At 39.5% G+C, this 21420-nt stretch overlaps 1 protein-coding gene across 6 annotated transcripts in view; it reads left to right on the top strand.

Annotated features, from left to right (window-relative positions):
• MSH4 (MUTS-like protein 4) overlaps nucleotides 1-21420 on the top strand; it is a 44848-nt gene that overhangs the window by 3817 nt on the left and 19611 nt on the right. For 3 of the 6 annotated variants that reach the window (XM_077379280.1, XM_077379282.1, XM_077379283.1), the window contains exons 5-11: nucleotides 432-477; nucleotides 14877-14903; nucleotides 15007-15053; nucleotides 15285-15392; nucleotides 17733-17808; nucleotides 19805-19877; nucleotides 19991-20136. In XM_077379280.1, coding sequence (XP_077235395.1) covers nucleotides 432-477; nucleotides 14877-14903; nucleotides 15007-15053; nucleotides 15285-15392; nucleotides 17733-17808; nucleotides 19805-19877; nucleotides 19991-20136 — 523 coding nt within the window. Of the gene's footprint in view, nucleotides 1-431; nucleotides 496-14876; nucleotides 14904-15006; nucleotides 15054-15284; nucleotides 15393-17732; nucleotides 17809-19804; nucleotides 19878-19990; nucleotides 20137-21420 lie in introns of those variants that run through there. The other 3 variants (XM_077379281.1, XM_077379286.1, XM_077379285.1) reach the window with 3 other exon arrangements.

Genomic DNA, 21420 nt, shown 5'->3' with positions numbered 1-21420 from the left:
TAGTTTCTAACCATTTTCATATGTATCTTTCAAAATTTAAGTACATCTAAAAGCTAATTTCTAACCATCTTCACCATCTTCATTTGTGTGCACTCGTTCCTCGTGCCTTCTGAAGATGCACAAGCCTTTGTGCTTTCTCCAACGAATTACTTTGAAGAGTTGGAGGAGTTTGATATAAGGAAGTTGGTGATCGTGGGACTTATAGAGTAATAGAAGCAAGTTGTGAGCGTCATTAGAGCAGTTCCTGTCTCTCTGAGGTCGCGCTCCCTGGAAGCTCCTTCCTAAGGAGCGCGGAATCGAGGTTCCGAGGTGGGAGCGGCACCCCGAGAGGAGGTTCCTGCTTCTAAGATCTTGTGTCATCTTTCTATGCATTTTATGACTACCTTGTACAATTAGTTTTCTGAAACACAAGTTTGAACTGTCTTATGTAGGACAGAGGCAGAGAAAGGGGTCGTTGTTACAAACCATTCACTGTTGGTATGATTTCGTTTCAATGTATGGGTTTCTATCTGTTTTATGCTGCGTATACTTTAGGGTGATTTCACTTGAACATTCTTGTTGATGTGCATGCATGTGTGCTTATGATGGGGCCTATAATACAAAGGAGCATATTTGTAATATTTTTGTTTTTCCTTCTAGTATAAATACAAGAGATTAGAAGTAGTGGGTTTCACCAAGAAACTCCATCAAACTCCATCATTTCCTGTCCCACTTTTCTTTTCTTTTCTTTTCTTCTCTTCTCTTCTTGTCTTTCTTATCTTTCTTTTCTCTTCCATCAACTATCAACGCCCACTTGGTTGGTATCAGAGCAAGGTTTTGCTCTCCAGCTGATTGCCGTCAACAACAATGACATATGGCTAGGATCCACAACAGTACAGGTCATTAAGGGAAGTTGATCGTCAAGTTATTTATCTGTAGGGGTTTTGGGGTTCTCAATGCTTTCTATAGATTTGCTCGCCTAGGTTTTCAGAGGCTAGAGATGCATCTTCTCCAAAATCCTAAAAAAAATTCAGATCTGATTATTTCGTGTTAGTATCGTTTGTAGGTATTGTGAATGCTATCTACCCGTGAAAGTTTCAACAGCCAAAATCATCTGAACTGTTTTTGAGAAAAATCAATAGTTCTAGTGTGAAATATCCTCTGCTAGTTTGTCGACCCCTTACTTTTTTTTTTGTTACTGGGCAATCTTGGTTGACGTGGTCAGCATGATCCCTATTTTTTGTTATGGTTCATGTCGACCCCTTTGCTTACTATGTTCATGACATACTGGATTCGAGGGTATATGCACCACCGCTTGATTGTTACAAAATAACTGCATAAGTAACTTTACTTGAACTCCCAACTCCTATAGTAATTTCTTTAACCAAGTCAACTCACATGACTGCATTAGTAACTTCACTTGAACTCCCAACTCCTATAGTAATTTCTTTATCCAAGTCAACTCACATGTAATATGAATCATAGCCTGATACTCTACTTCTGCACTTGAATGAACCATCACACTTAGTTTCTTACAACTCCATGTCACCAAATTTCCACCTAGAAAGGTGCAATAGCCAGTTGCGACCCTTCAGTCAGAATGTGAGCCTGCCCAATCAGCATCAATATACCTAGTGACCTGTAAATGCCCATTAGACATACATCAAAGCACGCCTAGGAACTTCTTTGAGATACCTCCTGACTCACAAAGTAGCTTCCCAATGAATTGCTCTAGGCGACCTCTTAAACTGACTAACAATGCTCACTACAAACGAGATATCCAGTCTGGTGATGGTCAACTAATTTCGCTTCCCTACAAGATGACGATTTTACTTTGAACATCCAGCAACTCCTTGATTATTAGTAAGCTCAGTATTTGGATCTATTCGAGTCTTAACTGATTGTCACCCTGATAATCCCGTCTCTAGTAAATCCAACAAGCACTTCCTTTGTGATATATTAATCCTAGAGTTAGACCTTGCAACTTGAATGGAAAGAAATACCAAAGCTTTCTCGAGTCTTTCGTATTGAACTCGTGCTGGAGAAATGTCTTCATTTCTCAATTCTTGTCACAACATAAACCACTAGAATAATATTCTCATTAGGTGCTCCTCCTAATGAGAGGGTCGACAAGACTTCAAGAGAGGGGCATGCAAAGACATATCCCCATCATTGGGCACGGACTGTAGTGGTAAACCATGTACCATTGTACCTACATTTCCTCCACCTCATTTGGGGGAACATTGATGCTTTGTACCTGAAGCCTTAGAGTCTCGTCCGTGTCTTCTTCCGTTCCCTCAAAATGGCCCCCCAACAAGTTTTCATCCTTTTCATTCACCTCTTTGATAGTAACATGGGTGGTGCCATCGACATGCCCTTTGCCTGCAACACCATCAAACAACTCCCTCTGTCCACTTTCTTGGTAAAGTGCAAGTGGATTCTTAGCCTTGAGATAGGTGTCGCGAGGATGATGTTCGGATGCTCCCTCAAAAAATACAAGTGAATCACGATAGGTCGGCTTAGTCTTCAGCTTGATATTTTCACTCATCAGTCATCATTGAATGGGTTGCTAGTCGCTCCATAACCTCGAGCAGGGTGCGTTCAAGATGGGTAAAACGGGTGACGATAGTGGTGGTGAAGCGTGCAACCAACAGTACGATCACAAGACGGGTAAAACGGGTGTCGATAGTGGTGGCGAAGCGTGCAACCTACAATGCCTCTTGATCGTCGTCCCCTCCGAGTGGACTCCATGGGGTCTTTGTAAATGAATACATTTACGGAGGAGGCTGTCCTAGAATTAGCTCACACTGCCTCACGGACCAAACAACAAATAGTTGGTGTACAATCCTATTTTAGACGTGCAGTACCTCACAGACAAACATTTGGCCTGAATCCTAGAAGACCTTTCTACCTATTGTAGCAGCTCGTGTACAATTACTTGCAATTGTAGGGTTGAGCCCCAAATTTACCCCTTCAAAGTCCAATGCTTAATGCCTTATGGGGTGCCCAACAAGCAATGGTTGTGCAGCCCCATTGACGTCGCACAGGGCACCCAACAAATGGTGGGCGTGCAGGTCTTGCCTCTTGATGTTTGCCAATTTGTAATATTATTCTTGTAGGATTCTTTTTTTTCAAACGCCTGCGGGGCACCGCGATTGGAAGTTTTTCTCAACCTACAATGGCTAGTGTCACTGACAGATTATATCAAACACTTGGTGTGTCACGGATAGATGCTTTTGAAACCCAACAGTTGGCCAGTCTCACTGGCGCATTTTGTCGAACAACTAGAAGACCTCTCTGTCAAGGTGTTTTTGCAGCCCCAAACTTGCCAGAACCATGTTCTTCACTCTGTCCATTCCACAAACACTTGGCGACGTTTTGGCAAGACCCTTTTTGCAACCCACAACTGGAAAGAGTATTGTCTTAACACCATGGCCTGTCCTCAAACACTTGGGGGGCGTGGTGGCTGGAGTGTTTCTACAGCTCAAACAGTTGGAGGGGGCGATGTGGCTGAATCAATCCGGACACTCAATGCAAACCAAGTGTGGCTCTTTTTACTCGCAGCTCTTGCGTGACTTCCCTAGGCCAATAAGGCCTGCAGGATTATGCTCTGATACCACTTGTAATGACCCAAAAATCTATAGTCCTATGGCCTTTCTGACAAGCTTGTTTACTATATAAAATGCATGACAATTCACTCAGACATTTCATTAAATACGTGAAGCTATTGAGGATTGTTTTGCACTTGTCTTTCATTCAACCCACCAACACATGGATTTACAAAGAAAATAGAGCTATTGCTATTGCTCTCATAGGGAGATGATTGGAAAGATCCCCAAACACCAATTACATAAGTGGAGAGTAATAAAAAAAGAAAATAATTGATCTTGGATGGAAAAGTTGGCTCCAAGATGGAAAGTTTGGGGGGATGGAGGAGGCCACCTCTTCAAATGGTGGTGGAAGGGATGAGCTTCAGCACACACGGCCACAAGGAGGGTGGACGAATAGATGGGGTGCTCACTGCACCGTCCAATTAGAAAAAGCCACTGCCTGCAAATTGGTTTCTTCACTAGCATAAGAGAAACTTCTTTGAATGTTTTAGTTGCATGCTACCCTCATTCCAACTTCCAAGTGAAGAAGTTATAGTAAAAAGGAAAAATTGTCAATGGGTGGACACGAAAATGACAAAATTGTGGATGGATGACACCCTTTTGAAACCTTGTGAAAGGAGGTCAAAACGCCTTTTTCTGACATGGACTTTTACCTAAATTTCCCTCACGCCAAAAAGACCATCGTTTTAACTTTCCTTCTTTTTTAACTTCCTTTAACTTTTCTTTTTCACTTTCTCCTTTTCATTTTTAACCACCTGCAACCCATCTTCTCCGGCGTGAATCTCAACCCATGTTCTCCGGCGTGAATCTGAACCCACCTTCTCCGTCGTGGACCGTTTTTCGGCGTGGTCGTCATTTTTTCCTGCGTGTTCCCCATCGTCTCAGGTATGGTAGGGTTTCATTTTTTCGTATTTTTTTCCTTTTATTTTCCTTCTATTAAGTTACCTTTGAGATCTATTTTTTTCATTTTTATTGTTGAGAAGCCTTTACATCTAGGGTTTCTTTTTTTGTTTTTTCCCCTATTAAGTTAGCTTTGATGAGAAACCTTTGACATCTACTGTTTCATTTCACTGTTGAGAACCCCCTTTTGAGATTGATAATCCTTCATTTCCAGTGTTGAGAACCCCCTTTTGAGATTAATAATCCCCCATTTCCAGTGTTGAGAACCCCCTTTTGAGATTGATAATCCCCTATTTCCAGTGTTGAGAACCCCCTCTAGGTTATTGATAAGCCCCACTTACAGTGATGATAACCCCTTCTTAGTAGTTGATAAGCCACACTTACAGTGATGGTAACCCCCTCTAGGTATTTGATAAGCCCTTCGTTATGTTTATAGTTGTGATAACCCCATGCAGATTCTTGTGTTTGGACCCCCATTCAGAGTGTTATGAACACTCTGGGTGATACTTGATACCCCTCCATGAGAGACTTGCTCACCCCCATCAGTAGTGTTGGTAACCCCAAAATATAACAATGATAACCCCCCATGAAGATTGTTGATAACCCTGCGATAGTTGACAAGCCCCTATCTATAGTGTTCATACCCCCTTGTAGATTGTTGATAACCCTTTTTTAGATAGTTGAATAACTCATTCCAGAGTGCTAAAAAGTAAAAACCCCATCTATAGTGATGATAACCCTCTCCAGATTGTTGATAACTCGTTTTATAGAGAGTTGAAAATCTTCTTTCAGAGGGTCGATAAGTCACTTCCAGATAGTTGCCAATCCCCCTTTTGGATCCTTGTTCAGATACTAATATTTTTAGTCTCTTTTCTACACTTGAGAATCACATTTTAGAGTTCTGAACCCCATTTTAAGAAACATGAGCTTACAATTAATTATGTTCCGTTTTCTTTGTCACAGTGATAATATATATATATAGTTGGATTGGGGAAATGGCAAAGTCTGCAATGAAGACGCGTGTAAGTGTACTCTTTTTGTTGTTGTTTTAGATTGTTAGTCAATAGAATGCTCTTTTATTCTCTGATTATATTAGTAGGCAAAGGGGACTCGGACTCGAAAGTCTAATAGGAAGCCCGCAATGGGTTTAAAGAGGAGGAGTTGAAAAATCAAAGGTGAGATGAGGAAAATGAAAGTGAAAGGTGAGAAGGGGGGAAATCAAAGTGGAAGGTGAGAAGGGGAAAATGAAAAATGAAAGGTGAGAAGGGGAAAATCCAAGTGAAAGGTGAGAAGATGAAAATCAAAGTGACATGTGAGAAGGTTAAAATCGAAGATGAGAAGAGGAAAATCAAGAAGATACATGTAAGTGTATTTGATCTTTACCGTTTTAATTTTAGTAACTTGATAAAAGTGCAAGCTTTGATGATGTATTTTGTTTTACAGGCTCCATATGTCCCTGCGCGATGTTTTCCATCGTGCTTTAATAAGCAAATGCGGAGTATACAGTTCCGGCAATGCCATTATGATACTATAGGCAAGACTCCTTTCAAGGACTTCATCCGCCTAAAAGAGAATCCCCTAGAAGAAGGTTGTCATGCACAAGCCTCTTATTAGAGCACTACACAATAAGTGAGATCCGACGACGAAGACATCCACACTAGGGGGTATTGCAGTTCCATTTAGGGCCAGCGATGTTGCATTGGCTTTAGACCTTCTACTAAGAGGAAAAAGAATGAATTTGGTGAGGGTTGCGTGGACGGACAAGAGTAAACCTACTCCTTTATTGCCTGAGTGGCCATTTCCTAAAAGATCTGTTATGACATCTATACTTGCGGGGGAAATCAAGGATTTAGTTGGTCTAGAGGACCAACCCTTCATAGACAAGTGTGTGAAATATGTACTGCTATACCTATTTGTTACTATCTTATTCACTTAGAGTGCACATCGGGCCGACCAATTATTTTGGACCTATATTAATGATTTAGAAAAGATGTGCGGCTACAACTGGGGAGAAGTGATATATTTTTGGTTAGTAGAGTATTTAAACAACGTAAACGTGATTGGCGGTAAATATCTTAGTTGTTGCTCTCTGGCATTGCAGTTATGATGGCCTGTGCAATAATTTGCCTTTGTTATTTATCTTACTATTAATAAACTATTAACAAAGCCTGTCTTCTCTATGCAAGTGTGGCTTTTCGAGCATACCAAATTGTGGATACCAAAAAATCTTGATACCCGTCCACGTTTTTTGAAGTGGAACTGGAAAGGAAATGAATCGAGGAAGTACTCTGTGATTGAGCATCAAAAGATAGAGAAATATGAGGTGAGACCCTATCTCCTAGATATAGTATTAGATAAACTCTAGTATCTTCTGATATAACAACTTTATCGAATCATTAGGTGGTGGTCATATTGACGCCACGAGAGGACGAACTGCGGTACCTTCCTGATCAGGTATCGCAATAGAGCACTTTTATATTATGTTTTATTTCACTTGCTAATGTTTACAGATTCATTATTGTATCCCTTATTTGTATATTAGGAACCTGAGGAAGCAGGAGCCATTGGCCAGGTAGAACCATTAGGGCAGTCTCCTACAATCCCAGCATTGACCAGCACACCTGCGGTTGAAAAAAGGCACACCGTAGGTGAGGAGGGCGGTGAGGATGGGAGGATCAAAAGAGAGTGGGAGAAGATAGGAGAGTCATGGGTGGTTATAAAAAAAGTGAGGGTGCAGAATGAAGAGGAGAAGAAGAGGTTAAGAAGAGTGAGGGTGCAGATTGAGGAGGAGAAAGAGAAGTAAAGAATAGAGAGCCTGGAGAATGCAGCTGAGAGGGAATTTTTACAGAAGGAGTGGGAAGAGGTGAGAAGAGAGAAGGATGAGCAAGATGAAATGGAGAAGGAAGAGTTGAGAAAAGATGGGGAAAAAAGAAGACGAGAGGAGGAAGATTCTACAAGGATGAAGGAAATCGTGATTGGAAATGAGACGCGAGAATTTAGAAATAAGTCCGAAGAAGAAAGGAAAGAGAAAGATGATGTGAGAGAAAATATGGAGACAACAGACATCGCCAGTTATGGACTGACAACTGAGTTCATCGATGTGATGAGTCAGGGTGAAGAGATTGGTGTCGGAAACGAAGCAGTTGTAATTGAAGCGTCACATGTTGTTACCATTCTTGATAGCCCTGAGGTTAAAAAGACGAGGAAGAGGAAGGGAAAATTGGCGATGGGGACAACAAAAGTGAAGGAATAGGAATAGGGAGCATTGAGAAGGGAGTGAAGACCGAGGGAAGGGATAGGAAACCAAGCTATGCCAGGAATAGCCTCTATGCAGCACCCTCAATGAAAAAGAAAAAAAGTGAGAGGGCGACGAAGAAAGTAACACAGAGGAAGAAAGATCTGGTGAAGAAGAAAGATGAGGTGAAGGAGAAGGATGAGGAGTTGGAGGAGGAAGGAGGGAAGGGTAGGCGAACTGAACTGATTGAAAAGTTGAAAAAACAAGACCAAAGGCAAGTAGACGTGTTTTCAATTAACCATTATTCAAAGTTAGATACTTGTTTCCTCTAAACTTTGTATAATTTTGCAGTCGTATTGTCATGACCATTGATGGGGTAAAAGTCTTGGCCGAAGATCTCGAAACCATGTGGAATCTGAGAGGAGTCCTCAGTGGCCCTGTAAGTGCCATTTCTTAAAGCGTTGTCTTCATTACCCATGGTTGAGGTTATTAACAAATAACAATTAGTTATTTTTCGAGTTCTAGGAGTTGGATGTATATGGGAAGTATTTGTACGCCTCCAACAATGTCTTGACTGGACAGATTGTATATCTTCCTTCGTCGCTACATGTAAGAGATTTTTTTGTACCTATACATGTTACATTACAACTTATCCATCATTTAGTTTTCCAAAAAAATCATTTTGTTGTACAGGCATGTAAGACTTCAGGGCATGCATCAATGGAAGATAAACAAAAGTTGGAGTGCGAAGGGTTGGCGAATGGGGTATTGCATAGTACACTTAGCCATATCCCGTTGGAAGATATTCGGATGCTTTTAATCCCATGCTGTCAAGACTTTCACTGGGTTCTTCTGGTGCTTGATGTGGTGAACAAAAAGTTCGTTGAGTTCACTGGAAGGGGACTCATTAGAAGGGGAACAAAAAGTTCGTTGGAAGGGGACTCATTTCAGGAACGAGCATCTCCCACCGTAAGTAAATTAACATCTTCGCTAACATTTAAAGTTACCTACATATGTACAACACTCAATTTTCCTTCTTTGTCTTATATCCAGGTAACATTCATCAAGGAATATTTTAAGGGCCGGGCTTGCAACATCGATGGCTTTCCATATTCATAGATGGGCCACCCACAGCAGAACAATGGGTGGGTACAAACTATGGAAAGTCATCGATGTTGGAACTTCGGCCCTTGAAATATTCCTTGATGAATGCTACCTGAATATAAGATGAGGAAGGAAAATTGAGTGTTGTACATATTTAGGTAACTTTAAATGTCAGGGAAGATGTTAATTTACTTACGGTGGGAGATGCTTTTTCCTGAAATGTTTTCCCTTCCAACGAGTTGAACTCGACGATCTTTTTGTTCACCATATAAAGCATCAGAAGAACCCAGTGAAAGTCTTGACAGCATGGGATTAAGAGCATCTGAATATCTTCCAACGACATATGGCTAAGTGTACTATGCAATGTCCCTTTCGTCAACCCTTTGCACTCCAACTTATGTTTCTCATCCATTGATTCACGCCTCGAAGTCTTATATCCCTGTACAACGAAATGAATTTTTTGGAAAAACTAAATGATGGATAAGTTGTAATGTAATATGTATATGTACAAAAAAACCTTACATGTAGCGACGAAGGAAGATGTACAATCCGTCCAGTCAACACATTGTTGGAGGCGTACAATTACTTCCTGTATACATCCAACACCTAGAACTCGAAATTTTTTTTATTGTTTTTTGTTAATAACCTCAACCATGGGGAATGAAGACAACGCTTTAAAAAATGATACTCACAGGGCCACTGATGACTCCTCTAAGATTCCATAAGGTTTCGAGATCTTCAACCAAGACTTTTACCCTATCAATGGTCATGACAGCACGACTGCAAAATTATTCAAAGTTTAGAGGAAGCAAGTATCGAACTTTGAATAATGGTTAATTGAAAACATGTCTACTTGCCTTTGGTCCTGTTTTTTCAACTTTTCAATCAGTTCAGTACGCCTACCCTTTCCCCCGTCCTCCTCCAACTCCTCATCCTTCTCCTTCACGTCATCTTTCTTTTTCACCAGATCTTTCTTCCTCTGCGTTGCTTTTTTATCCTCGCCCTCTCATTTGTTTTCTTTTTCTTTGGGGGTGCTGCATAGGGGCTATTCCTGGCATAGCTTGGTTTCCTATCCCTTCCCTCGGTCTTCACTCCCTTCTTAATGCTCCCTATTCCTATTCCTTCACTTTTGCTGTCCCCATCGCCAATTTTCCCTTCCTCTTCCTCGTCTTTTTAACCTCAGGGCTATCGAGAATGGTAACAACATGTGACGCTTCAATTACAACTGCTTTGTTTCCGACACCAATCTCTTCACGACTCATCACATCTATGAACTCAGTTGTCAGTCCATAACTGACGATGTCTGTTGTCTCCATATTTTCTCTCACATCTTCTTTCTCTTTCCTTTCTTCTTCGGACTTATCTCTAAATTCCTTCGTCTCATTTCCAATCATGATCTCCTTCATCCTTGTAGAATCTTCCTCCTCTCTTCTTTTTTTCTCATCTTCTCTCAACTCTTCCTTCTCCATTTCATATTGCTCATCCCTCTCTCTTCGCACCTCTTCCCACTCCTTTCGTAAAAATTCCCTCTCAGCTGCAATCTCCATGCTCTCTATTCTTAACTTCTCCTTCTCCTCCTCAATCTCCACCCTCACTCTTCTTAACCTCTCATTCTCTTCATTCTGTCCCCTCTTTTTTTTTATAACCTCCCATGCCTCCCCTATCTTCTCCCACTCTCTTTTGATCCTCCCATCCTCACCGCCCTCCTCACCACGCTCCTAACCTACGGTGTCCCTTCCTTCAACCTCAGGTGTGCTGGTCAATGCTGGGATTTTAGGGGATTGCCCTAATGGTTCTACCTGGTCAATGGCTCCTGCTTCCTCAGGTTCCTAATATACAAATAAGGGATACAGTAATGAATTTTTAAACATTAGCAAGTGAAATAAAACATAATAAAAAAGTGCTCTTTTGCAATACCTGATCGGGAAGGTGCCGTAGTTTGTCCTCTTGTGGTGTCAATATGACCACCACCTAATGATTCGAGAAAGTTGTTAGATTAGAAGATATTAGAGTTTATCTAATACTGTAACTTGTAGATAGGGTCTCACCTTAGATTTCTCTATCTTCTGATGCTCAATTACAGAGTACTTCCTCGATTCATTTCCTTTCCAGTTCCACTTCAGAAGACGTGGACGGGCATCAAGATTTTTTGGTATCCACAATTTGGTATGCTCGAAAAGCCACACCTGCATAGAGAACACAAACTTTGTTAATAGTTTACTAATAGTAAGATAAATAACAAAGGCAAACTATTGCACATGCTAAGGCCATCATACCTACAATGCTAGAGAGCAACTACCAAGATATTTACCGCCAACCACGGCTACGTTGTTTAAATACTCGACTAACCAACCATATACCGTTTCTCCCCAGTTGTAGTCGCACATCTTTTCTAAATTATTGATATAGGGCTAGAACAACTGGTCAACCCGATGTGCACTCTGAGTGAATAAGACAATGGCAAATTAGTGTAGCAGTACATATTTCACACACTTGTCTATGAAGACCTGGTCCTCTAGACCAACTAAAGCCTTGATTTCCCCCGCAAGTACAGATGCCGTAACAGATCCTTTAAGAAATGGCCGGCAGTAAAGGAGTAGGTTTACTCTTGTCCATCCAAGCAACCCTCACAAAATTCATTATTTTCCTCTTGGTGGAAGGCCTAAAGCCAATGCAACATCGCTGGCTCTAAATGGAACTACGATACCCCTTAGTGTAAATGTCTTTGTGGCCGGATCCCACTTATTGTGTAGTGCTCTAATAAGAGGCTTGTTCATGACAATCTCTTCTAGGAGATTCTCTTCTAGGCGGATGATGTCCTTGAAAGGAGTCTTCCCTATAGCATCATAATGGCATTACTGGAGCTGTATACTCCACATTTCCTTATTAAAGCACGATGGAGAGCATCGTACAGGGACATGTGGAGCCTGCAAAACAAAATACATCATCAAAGCTTGCACTTTTATCAAGTTACTAAGATTAAAACATTAAAGATCAAATACACTTATACGCATCTTCTTGATTTTCCTCTTCTCACCTTCGATTTTACCCTTCTCACCTTTCACTTGGATTTTTCCCTTCTCACCTTTCATTTTTATTTTCGCCTTCTCACCTTTCACTTTGATTTCCCCCTTCTCACCTTTCATTTTGATTTTCCCGTTCTCACCTTTGATTTTCAACACCTCCTTCTTTAAACCCATTGCGGGCTTCCTATTAGACTTTCTAGTTCGAGTCCCCTTTGCCTATTAATACAATCAGAGAATAAAAGAGCATTCTATTGATTAACAATCTAAAACAACAACAAAAATAGTACACTTACACGCGTCTTCATTGCAGACTTTGCAATTTCTCCAATCCAACTATATATATATTATCACTGTGAAAAAGCAAACGGAACATAATTATTTGTAAGCTCATGTTTCTTAAAATGGAGTTCAGAACTCCAAAATGTGATTCTCCAGTGCAAAAAAAGAGACTAAAAAAAAAAGTATCTGAACAAGGGTCCAAAAGGGGGATTGCCAACTATCTGGAAGTGACTTATCGACCCTCTGAAAGAAGGTTTTCAACTCTCTATAAAAAGAGTTATCAACAATCTTCATGGGGGGTTATCATTGATATATTTTAGGGTTACCAACACTACTAATGAGGGTGATCAAGTTTCTCATGGAGTGTTCATAACACTCTGAAAGGGGGTTCAAACACAACAATTTACATGGGGTTATCACAACTGTAAATATAACGAAGGGCTTATCAACTACTTAGTAGGGGTTATCATCAATGTAAGTGTGGCTTATCAACTATCCAGAGCGGGTTATCATCACTGTAAGTGAGGCTTATCAACTACCTAAAGGGGGGTTCTCAACACTGGAAATGGGGGATTATCAATCTCAATAGGGGGTTCTCAACACTGGAAATGAGAGATTATCAATCTGGAAAGGGGGTTCTCAACACTACGTTCAGTGAAACGTAAAGGGTTCTCAACAGTGAAAATGAAACAATAGATCTTAGGGCTGCAACAGGGTCGGGTTTTTCAAAACCCTAGCCCAACCCTGGAACCCATTATCTCGGCCCTGACCCGCCCTGACCCTGAGTCAGGGCCGAAAAACCTCAACCCATTGCCCGCCCTATAGGGCTCAGTGCTGGCCCTGGCCTGCCCTGATTGGGCAGGGCCTGGCCGGGCCGGCCCTAATTGACCCTAGTGCAAATACCTGTTAAGAGTGCCAAAAATAAAGCAACCACTTATCATATAGAACAAAATGATCAATAAACAGAGAAAGGGAACAAAATAAGACAATATGAATTCAACAACATGACGGGCAACAGAGACAATTAATAATAAAAATCTAAAGAAACATCAATCCAAGATAATAGAAAACATTAGCAAAAGAAACATGCACAGATGGTTCAATTCTATAATAGAAAACTTAGGGTCGGGCCGGGTCAGGGTACCCGTGGCATTAACCCAGAACCCAACCCGACCTGAGTCAGGGTCTAAAAAAATGAACCTTGACCCGCCCTCAGGGTTGGAAAATCCAACCCTGACCCTGTTTGGTGTCAGGGCGGGTCAGGGCTGACATGGACAAACTTGCACCCCTAATAGATCTCAAAGGTAATAGGAAAAAAAAACAAAAATGGAACCCTAGATGTAAAGGCTTCTCAAAAGTGAAAATGAAACAATAGATCCCAAAAGTAACTAAATAGAAGGAAAATAAAACAAAAAAACAAAAAAAAATGAAACCCTAGCATACCTGAGACGATGGGGAACACGTCGAAGAAAATGACGACCACGCTGGAGAAGATGGGTTGAGATTCACGCCGGACACCGCCTCACGCCGGAGAAGATGGGTTGCAGTGGTGGTTAAAAATGAAAAGGGAAAGTGAAAAAGAAAAGTTAAAAAAGAAGGAAAGTTAAAACGATGGTCTTTTTTGCCTAAGGGGTATTTAGGTAAAAATCCATGTCAGAAAAGGCGTTTTGGCCTCCTTTCACAAGGTTTGAAAAGGGTGTCACCCATCCACAATTTCGTCATTTTCGTGTCACCCATTGACAATTCCTCCTATTAAAAAAGAGGCGTGCACATATTGTTTTTGCCCCAAAGAGAAATAGTGCAAGAGATGGTCATCTCATGGCCCCTCAGGATGCTAGATGGCCCCATGCCCTAAAGTGGGACTCTCTCTAATGTCCCCACAAGTGGGCCAACTCCACCCTATCCGGCCCCACGGATGATGCCCAAATACATAAAAAGAGGCCCCACATGGCCCAATCCGATCCATAACACCCAATCAATGTCCTCAAAAAGGAACATTACATATTGCAAACCACCATGCAAGAAGGCATTATGGCAAAGTAGTCCACGTCATTATACACCACATTCCCCTAAGTTTTCAACATAAAGGAACACAATCAAAACTCTAGAAGCAGCTGGCTTCAATATGAGGAAGATTTCTGTCGCACCACCCAAGACAACAAGATTAACTTCTATTTCATCGACAAGAAGAGGTATTTAAGCCATTTCGAAGACTTCACGCTACCACTCGTCGTTCTACTGAACCACCATATGAAACTGAGACGCCGCAACAACTTGAAGTGACAATCAGAACAAATAAGGTGATCAGATAATGAGTTTTGATCAAGCAAACATAAAGGAGAGAGAGGAAAGCAAAGCAATATCTATTATATCACGTCATTGGTTGTGTGTTAGGGTAATAAAAAATTAAATAAAGTGGAAAATGGAGGAAAGAGAGGATAGAATTGCGAGACGAGAGGTCAATGTCCCTCACTCAGATTTTGGTATTTATATACTAAAATGTGATGGACCAAATTGCCCCAGAATTGTGAGACGAGTGGTCAATGTCCCTCACTCAGATTTTGTTATTTATATACTAAAATGTGATGGACCAAATTGCCCCTACATATAAAGTGTTCCAACACGTCCTTCCAACTTACTGAAGGTGCTTTGTTTTTGATACATTATCAAAGATTTTACCTAAAAACGTTTACTTAACTGGCTTCCATATCTTTTGTATGATGTGTGACGGACTACTTAAAGGCAGGGTTGTTGTTTTTCTTCCACAAGGTTAGTGATGTATGATGTGTTTTCTTTTAGAGTTTTATCTCTTTTTGTTAGTGAAGGATCCTAATCCCTGGTCCGTTGTTTCATATTGTTTGAACTTTCCCAGGTTACCTTCAATGGCTCTTTTGACCATATGAGTATTGACGCTACCAGGTATCCTTCTTGAACAATCCAGGGGCTTATTCTGTCAGCTTATCAAACTAGTTAACGTCTTGCATTATCTGTTTGATAAAGTAATCTTTTAGGCTAGCTTATCCAGTATATTATTGGTTGTTATGACTTTGCACTCGTATGGCCCAACAAATATGTTTTGCTCATTCTGTATGTTCTGATACCTTGTTGAATCCTGTGAGGTTGATCCTACGGTTACAATTTGTATTACAGTGTTCAAAACTTGGAAATAATTGAGCCATTGCATGCTGCCCTATGGGGAACGAGCAACAAAAAGAGAAGTTTATTCCACATGCTAAAGACGACAAAAACTATTGGAGGGTATGCCACTAATCTTGTAGGTTGGCTATTACAGGATTTCCTTGCAGTGACTATTTTAGTGCATTGTTTTAATTTTAACAGATTGTCAGTTTTACTTCTGCCATGCCAAATCGAAATTTCCGTCACATTTTTATTTCATAAGCAGAGGCTCATTTGTGAAATTGATGGAGAATAGCTATCCCAGAATTTTTGATATGTTGCCCCTCTAGATCATCTTTGACCAGAATACTTAGAAGTACCCGAAGGAAGAATTGGATATGAACCTCGTTTCTTGCTAGCTGGACAGAGATGGCAATACCTTTGGTTATCCTTTTGACATACAAATCAAAAAGATAAAAATGTATTTTTTTTAATGGCAGAAAAAAAATGTATTGTTGTTTGACACCTTAGCCGTTGTGTGATTTTCAGTTCCGATAATCGTTAGCCTGCGACACAATTAGATGTCACATGATAATTATTTCCACCGACCATTGAGGAGGCAAGTACTTGGCAGTTTTTGTGATTAATTGTATGATTTAGTGCGGTGGCATTTGTGTTCTGGAAAATGCATTTTTTGAAAACAAAATATCCATAAGGGTAGTCCTTTGTGCAATCATCTTTTATTTTCATAACGTTCCTTGTTTCTCTACTGAGAAAAAGAAGAGTTGACCATCAGGAAGGCAATACCAGACCTAAGCACTTGGTAATTTTTTTATTAACCGTATGATTTAGTGTGTTATCATTACATACCAGAAGTGTGTTTTTTGTTTTTCTACCTGAAGGGAGCCTTTTGTATGGATCCTTTGTTTTCAACATGGTTTCAATTGAATGCTAAAATGAGAATCATTCTCATTAGTCAAGCTTTCTCCTGCTCTGAAGTAATCTTGTCACAGTATCTTATCGCAGACTTTAATCATGCTTAGCACGCTTATTTGGAGTCCTTGTGTGCTTGTGCCTGCTTAGTCTAATGGGAATAAATGAAGTCTCCACAATTCATAAGTGTAAGGGTCAACTGAAAATAAACATAATGACTCCGTAAAAGATGATTATTGTTTTATTGACCTGCAATCACATAGTAAAACGGAATTTGAAGTGTTTATAGCACTAGATTTAGGTACTTAACCAATAATCAAGTAACTATTGAGGATTTTCCCCTTTTATAAGAGTAAAAATGTAAGCATAGTAGCAAGAAGAGAACTTTCTTAAAAAAATGTAGTTCTTAATGGATTATTATATGAGAAAAGTGTTTCTAGTTCGGCCGACTAGAGATCATTCTCTAGTCCGCCACCCAAAAACACATGGGTCCCACATATTTGGGTGATCTAAAGCATTCATTTGATAGGCCTCATCATAGATAGGATGTCCACAAAAATTCAGCTTCATAGGATCTTCTTAACCCTTCGATTTGTGGAGTTAAAAAATGGACAGATTTGTGGCGGTTTATAGCCGTCCATTTTAAGCTCCACAAATCATAGGGTTGGGATGATCCTATGAAGCTAATTTCTTGTGGACACCGTCTCTATGTCAGGGCCCATCAAATGAATGCTTTGCATCACCCAAATATGTGGGACCCATGTGTTTTTGGGTGGCGGACTAGAGAATGATCTCTAGTCGGCCGGACTAGAAACACTTTCCTCTTATTATATATATGTTCCTCCTTTTTCTTTTGCTTCATTAAGTTACATCTACAAACTCGATTAATGATAAGCTTACTTTCTCTGAAAGTATTAGATAGTCATATGGAATCCATACTGTATGTAAGAGTAAGCCCTATATTGTTCTCAACTTTTAACTAGTTGAAAACTAACCATTCCTCTACTCCCTCCTTCCCTTGCTCTCTCTTCCAGCTTCGAAGTGATAAATGCTTGTAGGGTGAAAATCCCAACATTGGTTTAGAGATAGCCAGATAGGTTTATTGGGCATGTAAGTAGCCTGGTGGGCAAGCTTAAACTCTGCCTTGTATGGTTGAGCAAATAGCAGATCAATGCCATGGCCTCCCCTAGGTTTATTTTGCTAGTTAAGTTGGACGATAGAGTAAACAGAAAGTTCCTACTTGTGAAAGATTTTACTCATCTGGTAATGAAATCCTACAAAATATTCTAAAACTGTTTCCAGAAGAGCTTTGAATTGGTACAAGGATTTCAATAGTTGTTCAGAGTAAGACAATTTTGTTGATGTATGTATGAGTCGTATGACATCATTTTCACTGATCGGCAAACAGTAATTACTGGTTGGCCGGCATTGTAGCTATAGTGTGTGCATGCATTCATGCACTGAGCCACTTGAACTGCAAATGTTGCAAATCCTTATAATAAACATCTTATTTTGCTTGCCAGCTTTAACTCTGTCTGTGTTCCTCAGGACTAGACTTCTTCGGGCCAACCTATTGCAACCTTTAAAAGATATTGAGACTATCAATGCTCGTCTTGATTGCCTGGTCAGTCTCAACTGTCCTTTTCTTAGTTAATTCATTTAAAAATTTGTGTTTTTTGTAAAGAGGACAACTGCTCTAGGCATTTTGTTGCGTAACTCATTTTATATAATCATGACACTTCAAAATGGGTGTTTGACGTAGATCAAAAGGGTGTTGGGCCCATGTCACACACAAATTGGATGCTAGTACTTGCAGGACACCCTGTCCTTGCTACATCCAATCTAAAATTTTAAAAATAGTATTTAAAATTCAAAATTTATATTTGTACTTAAGTTAATTACGTTGTTGATCATCTTATTAATTCATGACTTAAATTTTTGAGTTTTGACAAACAATTTGTTTCACTGTTATTAACCTTTAACCAGCCTATAAAAAGTGTTCAAAGTATAGATTTTTCATATTTTTCATTATGGTCTATTTAATAATCTGTTTGAGAAAAAGTAAAACATTTCATTTTTTACAAGGTCGGCGTGTTCAGTAACAATTCTCCTGTGCTGCCAACATCTGGATATCTTGAGCTTTTTTAGTTTTAGTTGTCATTTTCTTTGGTAGGCACTGTATCTTCCTTTTCGTATTTGGAACTTTCAAACTTCCAGCATTATTATTCTCTTGCAACTTTATGGTAGTATATTTTCCGAATTCACATTCAATATAAACTTTTTTTTAAAATTTCTTCAATGTGTAAGTTCTGTTATTCAAATATTTTTTTAATGGAAAATAAGAATTATGCTGAAACTTTTGTTTTTTGAAAAAGTTCTGTGATTCAAATTTTTCTTTTCATTTTCTTTTTCCATCTTTATTTTTTATCTTCTATGATTTATCCGACACTTTGAATTTATTGCTGGCACACATGTCCTGCCGTGTCCGACACGACACATGTGTCCACACTCCTTTGGACACTTTTAAATGTATTGCTAGGAGAAGTGGGCTTTTGGAAACATATTTGTGTAATAATCAATAATTTTATGTGTATTTAGTGTCATAGTTTCTAGATATTTAGATGTTGCCATGTCAGACAACTCATATCTGTGTTGAAACTTGACACACAAATCCATATCGACAAATTAAGATTATGTAAACTTTCTATTTTACCCGTGCCCCCATTTCTAAATTTTGGGGGTTTGCCGTGTCCGACACTCCGTGTCAGTGTCGACACGCGACACTGGTGTCCGTGTCCACAAATTATAGTTTATCTTTTATTTTGGAATTATTAAGTTGATTACCGACATCGATAAGAAAATCCATCTGCTGATGCGGCCCGTCATACGTGGTTTCATGTTGGTTATACAGTCTAAAACCATACAATTAGATGCAACTTGTTTTGCTTGCTTCAAAATTGGAGTACATCATATTGATGAGCTGTTAAAAGAGTGTATTCTAGATTTGGTGTGCTAGTCTTGTTTGTGTTTGCACATTGGTCGGTGAAATCCTGTTAAGGTTTCCTACTTAGCTGAGGTTCGATCCCAGTCCAAAAAAAAAAGGTTTCCTACTTAGCTATCATCTGCTGGGGTTGAGCCCTTGGCTCAATTGGAAGGCACTCATCGTTGTCAAAAAAACTGTTAATAACCTAGTTTGAACTGGTTTATTTGGAACAGTAAAATGTGCAGTCTCATGTATGAAGGTATATGACGGATATGCCAAATTATGAATTTACTTGGTACTGTGATCTCGTTAAAATGCATAATTTTTCTTGATTCTATTTGAATAATACTCATCTGGATTGAATTGAATGTCAATGATTGGCATATGATTGGCATTTCAGATATTTTTCTCAAAAACATGTAAAAAATCTTCATAATATTCTAATGAATATAGGTAACAACCTGTCTCCATTTTTCTTCACTTTCGAAATGTTCTATGATATGTTTTAATTTCTTCTTGGGGGTAATGGGTGGATGTTCCCATCTGTTTGAATATGTAGGATGCAGCAAGCTTGTTTAAGAACCCTGGCTTATTCTTTGGCTGTTCCCATCCTCACCTTTGAATTTTTTATTTTCAGGATGAGCTGATGAACAATGAGGAGCTATTCTTTGGCCTGTCACAGGTTCTCCGTAAATTTCCAAAAGAAACTGGTAAGTATAGTTCAAAGAATTTCTGCTCATTTTTCTATATTGTAGTATTATAGAAGCTGCTTTTTCCATTTTATAATTTTTTGGAGAGTCCATTCATTATGCCTCCAATCCAGATAGGGTACTCTGTCACTTCTGCTTCAAGCCCCGAAAAGTTACGAATGAGGTTTTGGGAGTTGCAAATGCTAGAAAGAGTCAAGTTCTGATAGCAAGCATTATCCTCCTTAAAACTGCTTTGGAAGCCCTACCATTACTTTCCAAGGTACAGTTATCTGATCTCCTGCTACGCTAAGTGGTGTCATCACAAGGAAAGATAAATCTCCAGTGAAAAAATGTGCAGTAAAGAAAGAATAAAACAACAAATATAACAATATTGAGCCATCACTAAAAAAAATTAATGTCATATTTTACGGAGATAAAAGAGAAAATAACTAGAGCATGGCTAACTCTGTTCGTGCAGCAACTAGAAATAGTAGTAGAAAAAATCTTCAAAACCCTGAATTGTACACTCCCAATGATCCAATAGCTATGGACCTACAATTTCAGATAGATACACTTCCCCTAATCACGCTTATCGATCCGTGGTCTTTTAATCTCACCGATAGAACAAGTTAGACAAATATTTTCTTAGGTCCAAAGATTCCTCAAGAATTAGAAACACAAACAACTTAAAGTGACGATACTGTTCAATATTTTTTTGGCAGTCCGCACTTAAAAACCAACCTAAGTCACTTTGAAATTCATTTTAAAATGACTAAATTTTTTGTACAATATTATAGCAATATTTGTAAAGTTTCAGCCCAAAAGGACAGGGATAGATCTCCTTTGGTCCTTTTTTCGATTGATCTATGCCCCTTTCAAGTCTGTGATTGATGAGGTCCACAATCTTCATCATTCTCCCTTGGAGAGAAATTCCGCTCGAATTCAAGAGTTAAATCAAGAGACTGATCCACCTTCAATCCATCCTTCTTGTTATGTATGTCCTCAGTCTCCATATCGAATCTTGATTTCTACCGCCGGCACGATCCTTGATCTGTATCATAATTAAGGTCTTTATCTCAAACCTATTTTGACTTTCAATCATGAATCCTATAATTGACAATGCCCTCTTTTTATGACAACACTCTCAAACTAGAAAAGAACCTAGATCATTTGTTGTCGTCATGAATATCACTAAATGGGCTTCCCAAAAATTCTTACAACTCAACCATAACCTCATTATTTATAGATTCTTCCATCTATTTGTTCATCGGAAAAAGATTGTTTCCCTCCTTTTTAGTTTTGAAAACATCACTCTCTCTACCGATTCATGCGTAGGTCATAGTTGACTCTAGGTGGATTGGTGGATTTCCTCAGCTACGTTCACCTCTGAAACTTTCTTGAAATTGGACTAGATTCACTTCTCACTGTTGCAGGTCAAAATAATTCTAGGATTCGATAATATTGGGAGCGTGTGGATTTGCGGGTTGATGAGTAGGAGCTTATGTGCATTGCTGCCTCATTTTCCATGTCTACTAGTTGAAAGATATTCCACCATTCGTTAGTC

Source organism: Tasmannia lanceolata, unplaced genomic scaffold (assembly GCF_043159265.1).
Source record: "Tasmannia lanceolata isolate RefF3 unplaced genomic scaffold, GAP_Taslan_0.1 ptg000005l, whole genome shotgun sequence".
Classification (NCBI taxonomy): Eukaryota; Viridiplantae; Streptophyta; class Magnoliopsida; order Canellales; family Winteraceae; genus Tasmannia; species Tasmannia lanceolata.
The sequence above is the reverse complement of the archived record's forward strand: the minus strand, read 5'-3'. Positions and strand labels throughout refer to the sequence as shown.